At 47.3% G+C, this 12,790-nt stretch overlaps 1 protein-coding gene across 2 annotated transcripts in view; it reads right to left on the bottom strand.

Annotated features, from left to right (window-relative positions):
- Positions 1-12,790, bottom strand: part of LOC119650966 (glutamyl aminopeptidase-like) — a 68,690-nt gene that overhangs the window by 6,078 nt on the left and 49,822 nt on the right. For both annotated transcript variants that reach the window (XM_038054222.1, XM_038054221.1), the window contains one exon: positions 5,201-5,613. In XM_038054222.1, coding sequence (XP_037910150.1) covers positions 5,201-5,613 — 413 coding nt within the window. The remainder of the gene's footprint in view (positions 1-5,200; positions 5,614-12,790) is intronic.

The following is a 12,790-nucleotide window of genomic DNA, read 5'->3' as shown; positions in this document are numbered from 1 at the left end:
AGATATTCCAAAAAGAACAATTTTCACACCTTTCGGACTTTTCAAATTCAATAGGATGACATTTGAACTGTGCAATGCGGTGCAAAACCTTCAGTGATTCATCCACTTTGTGCTGTGAAACCTCCGCTTTTGTTTCGTGTCTGCCTCTGAGCCCAAGCACATAGAGCACCTCGAGTGTATTTTCCAATGTCTCCTTGAAGCCCCTCGGCCACATGTTACCCCTAAAGACATCCAACCGGACTCAGTCAAAATGTAAGCGATTTCGAGCTTAGCGCTTGCGAAAACAGTTGAGGATCTGAGAAGGCACTTGGACATGTTAAACTCGCACCTTCGTTTCTTGGCCGAAGCCGCCTACTATCAGTTGATCCTTAACGCCTACTTGCCTGGACCGAAGACCAAGAAACAACTAGTGGATACTACGCTTCTGAGATTCCCTCAAAAAGCACCCCTAGCCATATTCGACGATGCCTCAGACACTGCCGTAGATGCTGCTAGCAAGCAAATCTGGCAACCTTTAGGCTTCTTTTCTAAGCAGCTTAAGATCGTGAGTTGTTAGCCGCGTACGCTGCAATTAAATATTTCGGATATTCCCTTGAAGGCAGGCCGATCACAGTGTCCATAGAAACAAAAGCCCGACAAACCGTCCTCTCGTCAACTTCGACGATTGAGCTTCATCAGACAGTTCACTTTCGACATTCAACACGTGTCTGAAAAAGATAACGTAGCTACTGACGCTTGGTCACGTGTTGCAGAGATCAAACGCCACCGGACAAGCACGTACTACCCGTAGTCAAACGGGATACGGTGGCACAGGACGCTGAAGGCAGCTATAATGGCCCTAGACGCCCTCTCTGGCCGCAAGTCCTGCCACTCGTTCTGTATGGCCTCCAGACAACCAATCGTGAAGAATTTGTTGCAAGTCCCGCGGATGTTACCCTATATTCGACATTAGGTCGGTACTGAAAAGCACCGGGTTGGTGCGTCGATTCCAGGACGCAACGCGAAATCTGAAGCCTCCGCCTACCGCCAACCACGCGAAAAACATGGTTCACGACTCCTGTACGCATGCACTTAGAACGAAAGTCTCCCACTACAGCAGCTACCTCGCGAGGACCCCTTCAAAGTCATCGAGCTAAAGCCTTTCTTCCAGGAAGAAAGCGCAAACAGGAAGAGAACCGTGTGATGCATTCATTTTCACTTGGGCCAGCTGAGTTGCAATAGCCGTGCGTGGTTTCAGCTGGGGGCGGAGGGTTATAATGGAGCGAGCAACTTGCGTATCCAACGCACGCAATCGCGAATTTTGTTGGCCATGGCTTCGAAAATACTTTTTGACAGCGAACTGCTCATAGAAAGCATCCTTCTTCACGATGTCGGAAGTCTCCATTGGTGCATTGCACTATATAACCTGAGTCGGAATCTTACAGTCAAAGTCCTGTCAGAAATCGGCTTCCAAGCCAAGAGAGCGCACCTTGCAATATCCGTCCGAAACAACACGATACCGAAGTCGCACCTGCTACCACTTGGCTTTCTAGAGTACAAAAGCACATTGCTATAAGTAAGGGAAAAGAAAGAGGAGTACTCTCCAGAGTCCCACCATATTGTTGTAATCCTCCCTCGAGCTGGAGAAAGCGAGCATTCTGTGGACCTTCGCTACCGTTGGCGAGGAGCGTGGGCACATTCCAGAAATCAATCATAGTCTCTTTATTACCCTCACAGCAGGCGCAGTTATCTTGTTGATAGTGGTGCGGAGGTTTCGGTTCTTCCTGTACCCCGGAACCAACGGTTATGCCCACAAGCTTTAAAGCTTGCGGCGGCAAATTTCTCGCGAATCAACACCTACGGTTACAGGCAAGTGGACGTGACTCTTGGCTTTAGGCGCAGACTTCTTGTATCACTATGGGTTGCTAGTGGACTTGCAGTACAGGTCCCTTATAGACTCCACAACTAATCTTAACTCGTCAGACAGAATCTCATTACACCCCAACAACAATCTTTCCGTACTTTTGGAGGACATTACTGACTCTCGTGTTCGAGCACTCCTCCAAAAGTTCAGCCAGATTACCACCGAATTTAGTCTCTCTAAACCAGTGAAGCACAATGTGCAGCACCACATTAACACCACTGGTTCCCCTATCTTTTCAAAGGTACGTCCTCTACCATTCCAGAAGCTGGCTATTGCACGGAAGAATTCGAGCAACTTATCCAACAGGGTTCAGACAGCTGTTGGTCTTCCCCACTGCGGATGGCGCCCTTGTGGGGATTATAGAAGGCTAAACGCACAGACCGTTCCTGACCGGCATCCCCTTCAATTCATTTGAACATCATCTCGCAAACTGCCGCATCTTTTCGACCTTGGATTCAACCAAGGCGTATCACCAAATCCCTGTAGCACATTCCAAAGACGGCAATATGAACACCCTTTGGACTCTTCGAGTTCACGCGGATGACTTTCGGGTTGTGCACTGCGGCGCAAACCTTTCAAAGATTCATCCACTCGGTCCTGCGAAACCTCGACGATGTTTCAATCGCTTCTTCCTCAGAGTCTGAGCGTTTAACCCATCTTGAGTGCATTTTTCAACGTTTCCTTGAGGCCGGTTTAGTTCTACACGTTGATAAATGCAAGTGTCTACAGACACAGGTGAGATTCCTCGGCCACTCCATTTCCCCTGACGGAATACAGCCCGATCCAGACAAGGTGCAAGCGATTCCAAGCTTCCCGCGTCCGAAAACTGTGAAGGAGTTGCGGAGGTTCTTGGGCATGCTAAACTTCTATCATCGTCTCCATCCCAAGGCCGCCCAAGACCAGTCCGTTTTGAAGGCGTACTTGTCTGGCCCCAAAACAAAAGACACACGAGAGATTGTGTGATCTGAAGAGGCTGGTCGCGCGTTTGATAAATCCCGACAACAACTGGCTGATGCTACACTCTTGGCATTTCCTCAACAAGATGCACCCCTAGCCGTTTTTGTTGATGCCTCTGACATCGCAGTAGGTGCTGCTCTTCACCAAAAGATGAATCAAGTCTGGCAGCCGTTGAGCTTCTTCTCTAAACACCCTAATGCTGCTTGACTGGGAGAAATAGAGGAGTCCAATGGACGATGCTATGTTTTCTAAAATACCTAGACTACGCTGATAGTATTTGCTTGCCCTCTCACCGATTTGAAGAAGAAGGCAATAACAATGCTCGGAAGTTGCCAATGTAGGGAGTGGACCCCAAGCGCCGACTCTCATTAACAACGGAGACAGAAGAAACTTCGAATGATCGGGTGATTCGTCGTGGATTTTTTCTCTTTGGCCGCTATAGTCAGATTTAAAGTTTTTAGATTCTGCGCGGGTGGTGGAGTCGCTATTTTTTTTTTGTCATTTCTGACTTGTTTTGCATCTTCAGAACTTCTCCGTAAGCATTCTTTACTTTCTTCAAACCCTGGGACGATATGAATGGGATAATCATCAACGGCGCAACAACCGGTATCCGGTGTTGACCTACCTTACTAAGGATCTCCAGACACCCCGGTTTTGCTCTGAAGTACACCAATGCTTTTATTCTCTTGATGAATCGGTCATACTTGCGTAATATTGCCCGTTTCATATGAAGATCCTGGGGGCGCAACGAGTGTATCTGCCGTACCTGTTTACCTGTACGTAAAACTACGGTCCCCTCCGGGCGGTGGATTGATTCCGTAATCACAACCAAAAACGCGGCGCTAGTAACTCAGTTTTATTTGTTTATACTGATTTTAGGCTCGGACTTCATACCAACGAATGCAACCCATTGGGGAGTGCCGTCCCCACATACTCGAGGAGGGCGATCAGACCCGAGTCTGAAAGGGAACCATCTGAAGTGTCTCTGCGACGAAGCCTCACCGGAGGTTATTTGGTGCCATGGGAACCGGGATGGCCCTCTGAGAGCATATGCTCCAGGAGAACTCCTGTAGGATGTGTCTCGACCCGGTTATTTGAGGTTGGCCGGTTCGGAGTTTCATGGTGGCTGTGGTTAGGCCTACATCGCGGGCAGAGCTCCTCGAAACTCCAGCGTGGAGTTGCGCTGTACAACTCGGGTGCCGTACCCCCTAGTTGCGGCAGAGTTGTTAGATAGACCTCGCATCCACTGGTATGAATGCTGATCCTGCACTCAGCATAAGCCAGTACCGCTGTGCTAGTCATGGCGGGGCCTTGATTGTGGTCCCAAAATCAATCCGTATCCAAAGTGGTCCGTGGGATTATGCCCACACGACAGGTACTCACGTTAAACCCCCAGGACTTTCACCAGCGAATGCAAAACCACTTGCAAAACGCAGCTCCACACATCGATCCTAGGACTCTCAAACTCAAAAAAAGGCAAACCACAAATAACCATACCAGAAGTATATCCTCAAAAAATGCTCGTAGAATATATGCTCTGGGCCACCCCCGTTCCAATGGTACCTATAGCCTTCCCTGCATACTGATGAAAGATTTACAGATCTTTCCCAACTTGACTGTTTTTCCAGCTTCCAGTAACCTGAAGCTGTGATTACCATCAACTTATCTTGAGCATCATTCGTTCAACCAACCCCATTTTCTCATGTTTTTTTTTGCTTCTTTGTTATCTCCTTCACGGTCAGCTTGCTTAAAGTCCACTGCCACAAAGCTGACAAAGATCGGACACCAACGCAGTCACTTCCTATTGATTCCATAAAATGCGCGCTTTACTACATTTCACAGTGACTCAACATTCATTGAATAATGCACTTTCATCAACGCCAACCACTTTTACTCTTTTTGTAAATTCTCCCGCTTTAATGGAAGGAGATAATGAAATCACCAAACAATAAATTATAGCCCCAAACTGAAAATAATCTCGAGCAAACAACGTATTGTTTTCATCTTATCTCATAAATAATTGTGCCATAATTTAATTTATTAATAAATAAACCGCGAGAAATTTTCGCCCGTTACTGGGGCTTCGACCTGAAATGCGTACCTTATCTCGCCAAGATTAACGCGTCAATCTAGCGTAGTATTTACGAGAATGGCGGACATTTTATGGGTTACCCAACGATAAGGAGACATCTTTGATCTGAGCAATCCTATATGAGCTCATAGCCACTAAAGCGAAGTCCGAAAAAAAAAATAATGCTGAAACAATTATTTGGAATTACGACCCTTAAGGAGGCCAACACGTCAATCAATGAATATATTGAGCCAACCAATTCAACTCACCCAATTTTGGTAGTGGATATTCAATTTGGAAATAGCTGATATAGTATTGCGTAACCCCAACGCCTGCATCCAAGGCGAATTCGACCTTTTCCAGTTGGTCCGGTGTAGCGTAGACTTTCATTTCGAAGTCGTTACCAAACTCAGCAATGATGGGTTTGCTCATGAATTCGAAATCAGACACTATGAAGCACGACAGGTATGTACTCATCGGGACACTTTGGGCGAAAACAGTCATCATGGTATTATCGTCGTAGTCGGTAGTTTCCAGGATGTTCATATTGGAGAGAGCGTGATAGTCGTCTGTCTTTGGATGGTAGAGAGTTACTTTGAACTTGGCTTTCATGGCTGGTTCGTCGAAACATGGGAATGCTTGACGGGCATATGTTGGTTCGAATTTTGATGTAGCGATCCATCTGAAAATAATAAGAAAATGAAGAACATTACACGGTGAACAATTAAGAGGTATTGGCGGAATGTAAATATATAAGCTGTAATGCGCAATTGGGGGTCTCTGACCTAGAAATAAACCCACCCATCTCTCCATCATGGCAGCCACATAATCGAAACAGACATGCTCAGCTTCAAAACAGAGACTCAAAAACATTCTGCACTTTGGCAAGGCTCTGGATGATTCAAAAGGACTTACGCGGTAAAGTCAACCACAAGAACACGCAGGGGGCAATATATATGGTTGCCATAAACGACACTCCGACAAGCGGACACTCTGCCACCAGGCTGCTTTTGGGCGGCCCACTTGTTAGCCATCCTGGGATAGTGAATTCCACTGCCACTTCAGTCTTTTGGACAACATGGGTATCTGGTCCATAGATGGGCGAAGTTCTTTGTTTGAGATTTCGCCGAACCAGAGAACCCCGATGAGCTGATGGGAGCCCAGAGCTTTCCCACATACTCAACCGGTTCGACGCACTCTGCTCATTAATGCAAATAGAACGGAATTCGATTATCCGTTAGCCTAGGAACCTTGGTTTTCAATCCGACTTTCCTCGCCTCTCCCCTAAATCTAGATACATTTGGCTAAGACCCTTGGTTCAATGAGAGAACTCGTGGAACTAAACGTAGCGAATATCTATCACAGTTCTCCTGCCCCGAAACAATCCACGTCGAGGACTCCCCAGGAAACAAAAACTAACAACAATGCCAGTGAAGAAGCGGTATCCCACTGAAGTTCAACTCAAGAACCAGTTTTAGAAAACCATCCAAATTCTCAAGAAGATTGCGGTCGGCCGAAGAAGGATGCACTACGAAACCCGTCAGCGGTACAACTGGGAGTCAGTTGCCGTTGGCAAACCACCAGTTCTTCAGGGGTTTTCTCAGTTCGTGAGTTCGTACGTTGCTAAGACCAGCTACGTCTGCAAGGTCATGAAGTTAAAGATAATCCCATACAATAAGATTCCCAGACTTGCTGCTCATATGCCGGAGGTCCGCATGAATAGAGACAAGTTCCCTCAATCCCTGCAATCCAAAAACCCAAGATCCAAATGAAGAACTCGGAGGTGATCAAGGAGAAAGAATCCTAGGCGAACAAGCAACATTTCCTTCTCCGAGAAGAGCAGACACTGGATCTCATAGGAAATCGCAAGTTGTCTGGTCCGACATCAAGTGGACGTGGACTTAGCATTCTTCAATCCCCAAACAGTAAAGTTGTGTTACTACAGCCGGACTTTGATTGTGTTTCCAAATCAATATGGGGGTGGGGGGGTGGGTATATACTTTTTTTTTTTTTTTTGTGCGTACACGGAGGTGGAAAATCTTACAAAGACACGTCCGCCGCAGCTCCGCCGCCCGAACGGCGGAACAACAGCGGGCGCGTGTGGGATTCACACCCACTAAAAACCACCCCCGGTCTCTCCAGCCCCAGCCCCGCGGGACCACCATTGAGGTATTACTTCGCGGGGTAGGTTTGCCCTTAGGCACTCATCCTTCTCCTATTTGCAGCTTTCCTCCTTCTTTGTTCTTTCAGCAACTCCTCCTGCATTTGGATGATTGCGGAGCCAACCGCAAGCCACTTCTCCTCGGACTCCAGCATCTCAGTAACCAAGCTCTCCGGGGTCACACTCCTGCCCAGCACCTGGTTTAAGCTCCTTCTCTCCATCGCAAATCGTGGGCAGTGAAACATCACATGCTCTGGATCCTCCGGTATGCCATCGCATCTGGGACAGTTCGGAAAGTCATCCAACCCAAAGCGGTGCAGATACTGCCTGTAGCAACCACCGTGTCCCGTGAGGAACTGGGTAATGTGGTAGTTGGTATCCCCATGTTTTCGCTCAAGCCACACCCTAATGTTGGGAATGAGCCTGTGCGTCCACCGACCTTTCGCAGACTCGTCCCATCTACGTTGCCAGAGATCAAGCGACTCTGACCTTGCCGCATTTCTACGCTGTGCATGCCCCTCCATATGTCTTGCATTGTACAGGACACTCATTTCTTTGGCCAGAATGTCAACCGGGATCATGCCTGCCACCACCAATACTGCCTCATCTGATGTGGTTCTAAAAGCACTGCAAACCCTCAAAGCCATCCGCCGGTAAACCGAGTCCACCTGCTTCCGTCTCTGAGAGTTTGCAAGCGCCTCTGCCCACACAGGCGACGAGTAGAGCAGGATGGAGCGCACCACTCCGGCTAGCACCAACCTCCGGCAATGTTTCGGCCCACCAATATTTGGCAACATTTTTGCAAGTGCCGTGGTGGCACTGGCTGCCTTTTGGCATGCATACTCTAGGTGCTCCCTAAAACTCAATTTGGTGTCAATTATTACCCCCAGGTATTTGATAGCCGGCTTTGATACGACCGTATGTCCACCGACCTCCACTTTTACAGTATTATTTTTCCTGCGTTTCGTTATCAAGACCGCTTCCGTTTTCGCGTCCGCCAAGGTCAGCCCGGCCTTTTCTAGCCAGGACTTTACCGCTCTCACTGTTTCCGTTGCGTAAACCTCCACATCTTCTGGCTGTTTTGCTGCAACAACCACAGCTAGGTCATATACTTACCCGGTAGGTACTAATGATAAGCCCCTAGAACCTTCATAGAAAATTACATAAGTATGACTGATTCGAAAAGAGGAGACACTAGACAAGGCGGGTACAGAGGGCGGTTTGCAATCAGAAAAGCAAAAGTTAAAGTGTTTCACTTTCGAAATTGGGCGACTTGCACCCAATCAACGCGGTCAGCGAATTCTGGGAGAAAATAACCATGCTGGAATCGGAGGAGGCCAAACCTAATAGGACTCAAAAAAAATATTACAATTCATTCCACAGTGGTGGGCTTTCCCTCGCTATCGGGTCCTTTTATAGGAGGGCCAAATTGTATTTGACTTGGCGCAGGTGATGAGTTCGCCTATGACCGGGAAACAAAAAGAAAGTGATTTTAAGCGTGGCACCCAGAGTATTCAACGGTGGCCTGCATTGCTCTAGAAGTCTGGAGGAGGCCGTCGCTGAATACAAAGCCTTGATAACCTTAGCTTAGTTTTCGGTCAGAATAGCTAAATTAGGCCTTGGGTTCGAATGATGCCACAACCACCGATAGACTTCCATATCCAGTGTCGCCAGTACTTCCGTCTGGAATACACTGGCGAATTCTGGGAGACTGTACGGCTCGGCTTTACCTTGTGTATGCGAGAAAACATCCACGCTGACTTCACACACGAGCTTTGATCCGTCGGTGAAAAATATTGTGTGATAACTTTGAAACACGTTACCGGTTCTCCACTCTGCCCTGGTTGGAAAGCCCACAGCAACGTTCCTCGTAAAGATCGGCTTTCCAGCACTTGGACTCACGTAGTCTAATAACACTACGTGCTACGGCGTAATATAGAAGTCCAAAGAGACGAGATGCAGAAATACACTAAGGGCATCTGCCGAGCAGGAGTGTAAAAACCCGGTAGTACCTGTACACGCGGTCCTTTGAATCCTATTAAGCTTTAGTCTATTGTAGTTCCTGCTCAGCGCTGACCACCACATAATAGACATACATTAGGAGGCGCCGAACGACGGTTATGTACATCCAGAGAACCATCCTCGGGTGAAGACCAATTTCCTTAGAAAGGTCCACCTGCAGGTGTAGAAGGCTATACAGAACTTTTATACCCTCCTGTGAGGAATTGCCAGATCTCTCACCAGGTGCGACTCCAGGTGGCAGATAGGGACATACATTTTGATGTGTTAATTCGTCTTCATGTACTTTCCTTTTCTGACTGTGCATGGGCTAGTGCTTGCTCATCTCTGGTAAGTATCCTATGAAAAGTATACTCAGAACATAAAACCACTATGGGCCAAGTGGGAAGGATTAAACTTACGGTGAAGGGGCTCGGGTACCGACGAGAGTGAGCAAGCGGGCTCCCAGCCGTCAATATCCCTTGACCTCAGTGCCTGTGGTGGTGGACTACTTGGCAAGATGGCATCTAATGCTACAAGTGTTTTAGATTTGGAAAAGGATGTGTTCAAGCGAAACGAAAATCGAAAGCAGATCGCTAGACGACAAAATCGATAACAACACTGACGCATGTTTTCAAGAGCATCGGCAACAGGAGGTAGCCCAGAATCAAGAAAAGGACTCATTCAAGAGAAATTCGCCAACTCTGAGATTTCCGCAAATGCCAAAGATCGTAAAAGATAAAGCGGAGGGAAGGCCAATAAATGGCAAAAATGAAGGACTATTTAAAAACGATTGGGGCTCATGGAAACCAGAGCGCTGATCCGGAGGAATTAACTTTCACACAGCTTGGTCCAGAAATAGTTGAGCTGTCCGAATTTATCAAGCACAATGTGGACCAAGCTATAAAAAATATGGTGAGAGCTCACATTGCCGTCAATCTGCCACCAAACAAGAGAGTGCGGGAAAAAGATATGGGTCCTCTGGGAAATCAGGAGGCGTCAAAGAGGAAAAAATGCATACTAATAGTTCGGAAAAACGGAACTAAAAGTACGGAAGGGAGAAGGCAGCCCCACCCCTCAGTGTCAGCTCCGAAAATCGAATCGACAAAATCTAAGGGGAACGAAAATGGTGGTGGAATGCGAATTCACCCCAATTGTGATCTTCAGCAACGGTAATTCTTCCTACGCGGAGATACTGAAAAAGATCAAAGCTGATCCCGACCTAAGAGATCTAGGCGAAAATGTCAGCAAGATTTGGAAAGCTCATTGCAGGGGCGCTCAGGATTTACTCGACTAAAGCTACGAATCTGAGGTGGAAATTGCCATCATTAGCAAACCCTATAGAAACAATCACAGTGGCGTATGGACTACAGATTCGACTGGTGGAACGACGATATGGCAGTCGACAATCCATACAATGTACTGCGACTCTAAAAGCCAGCGACTTTCTTTGGGTGAAAATAAACAGGTTATACGTATACAGCGGTTGCGTCCCACCAAGTCGGGCACTGCCCGAATTCAAGGAAATGCTTGACAATTTCGTTATCGACGCAAGGGGACGTAGTCCAAAAGTATTTGCCGGTGACTTGCTTGGACTGCTGTTAGTGGGAAAGCAGAGAAACAAATGCAAGGGAACGCACTCTATTAGATGCCCTTGCGCAGATATTGTCCTGACTAACGAATTATGATGCGTCAGCGAGGAGTACACCAACAGCGACCACCAGGCAATCTTCTTTGAGCTATGGGTGAAGTCACAGGGCAGAGAACCATCATACTCGAAACCAAGCAAGATGTCAGGCTGATCTGCAAAAGCTTTGAATAAACAACCCTCAAACTCGCCATCTAACGAAGCAAGAAGAAATGCTTCAAAGAGCTCTGTTCGGAAGCGGTCTATAGAATCGTGATGGGGCGATTCAGAGGCCGTTCATCTCCGTAAATCATGCGTCTTACCCTCCCGTTAAAAATCACCTAAGGGTTATTCCCCCAGCAAGAGGACGATGACAAGTTCCAACGACCTCTGAATGTGATGGCAATACCGCAAATCACCAGAGACTAGCTGCTCAAGATCTGCAGTAGAATAGGCGACAACAAAGCTCCGGATCTGGATGGCATGCCAAATAGGGCCTTTAAGCCTGCCGTGAAATCCAGACCGGACATGTTCACTGAATTCTTCGAAGCGTGCATGTCCAAGAGAATATTTCCTAACATGGAAGTGACAGAAGTTAGTTCTACTGCCTAAGGCTGGTAAATCTCTAGGTGAGCCAACCTCCTAAAGACCCATGTCTTTTAGCCACTGAAGAAAATACCTCCGGTTGTTTAGAGCCAAGGAGGCCTCCCAGATCAACAGTATGGATTCCGTAAAGCCAGATCAACCATTAATGCCATCAAATTGGTTACTGACTTGGTCGAAGATGCAATTCACGGAAAGGATAGTACCAGCAAATATTGCGTGGTAATGACCCTGGACGTGAGAAGAACGGAGGTTCTGGTATGACACCGATGATGGGCCTAAGAAGTACGTTGTCTCTGCGGGAGTCCAATAGGACTATGTGTCGCTGCAGTAGTACATCATGTGCGACGATGTTAACTAGAGAGTTCTAATCTGATGCGTGCGGAAGAAAAAACGGAAGCGGTCCTCATCACCAAACACCGTAAAAGATTTTGCGTATTCAATTTGGGAACCATATCATCACTTCCAAGCCTCTCACAGTCTCAGATTGAATCTGAATAAAACTGAATTTTTGACGTGCGATCCCCATGAAACGGGCACAATCACTGTCAGCGGGAGTGACCTGCCCAGAACTGAGTGATTTGAATATGCTTCACGCATTAACGCAATCGTTCGGCGTTGTTTGTGATCGGTGTTGTTTGTGATCGACGTATCAACGGACGTCTCAAATCTAAAATATACCGCAATGTCGCCCGTCCTGTCGCTCTCTATGGTAGTGAGCTCGATCCTGCTCTATGCACCTCCAGTTAGTGGAAAAGGCATTGCAGGTCGCATTTAACGCTAACAAACTGAGTGCCATCTACAGAACAGCCCTTAGACTGTGCTCTGCGTTCAGGGCAGTCTCAGTTAATGCTGCGTTCGTCATCTCGGGAGTGTTGTCGATTGATCTCCTGGCAAATGGGATGACGAACATATATAATATATCAGGACTCTCTCCTTTCTCGCAGATGAAGTACGACGAAAGAGGGAGAGATCTGTAAATAGATGGCAAGAACGTTGGAACGCTCGGGAAAGGGTCGGTGGACACACAAGTTCATCACTGCTACCAAGGAGTGGTTGGAGAGACGGCACGGTAAGATTAATCATAATCTTACCCAGCTTCTTACGGGGCATGGAGGATATCAGCAGTACCTGTGCAGGTTTAAACTTGATGCCTCACCCAATTGTCCAAACTTCGATGGATTCCCAGAGAACCCAGAGTGTGTATTCTTCTACTGTCCAAGATTTGTGGAAGAACCTAGAGGAGACTCCAACAGAGATACTGGTACCAGATCTGGTGGGAAGAATGCTAGCATCTCAGGAAGACTGAGTTACGATCAGTTCCATAATTGCATGTATCCACAGCAAACTGCAGGCGTTTTAGCGGCGTGACCCATTGCCTTTCCGCAGGTATCTTTAAGGTTTCGAACAACGACCTTTATATACCTGGTCGTCCATCCGTCTTCACGGACCTGGGTGCATTTTCCTAAT

This window comes from Hermetia illucens, chromosome 3, assembly GCF_905115235.1.
Source record: "Hermetia illucens chromosome 3, iHerIll2.2.curated.20191125, whole genome shotgun sequence".
NCBI lineage: Eukaryota > Metazoa > Arthropoda > Insecta > Diptera > Stratiomyidae > Hermetia > Hermetia illucens.
Note: the sequence above shows the minus strand (reverse complement) of the source record. Positions and strands in the feature narration are given on the sequence as shown.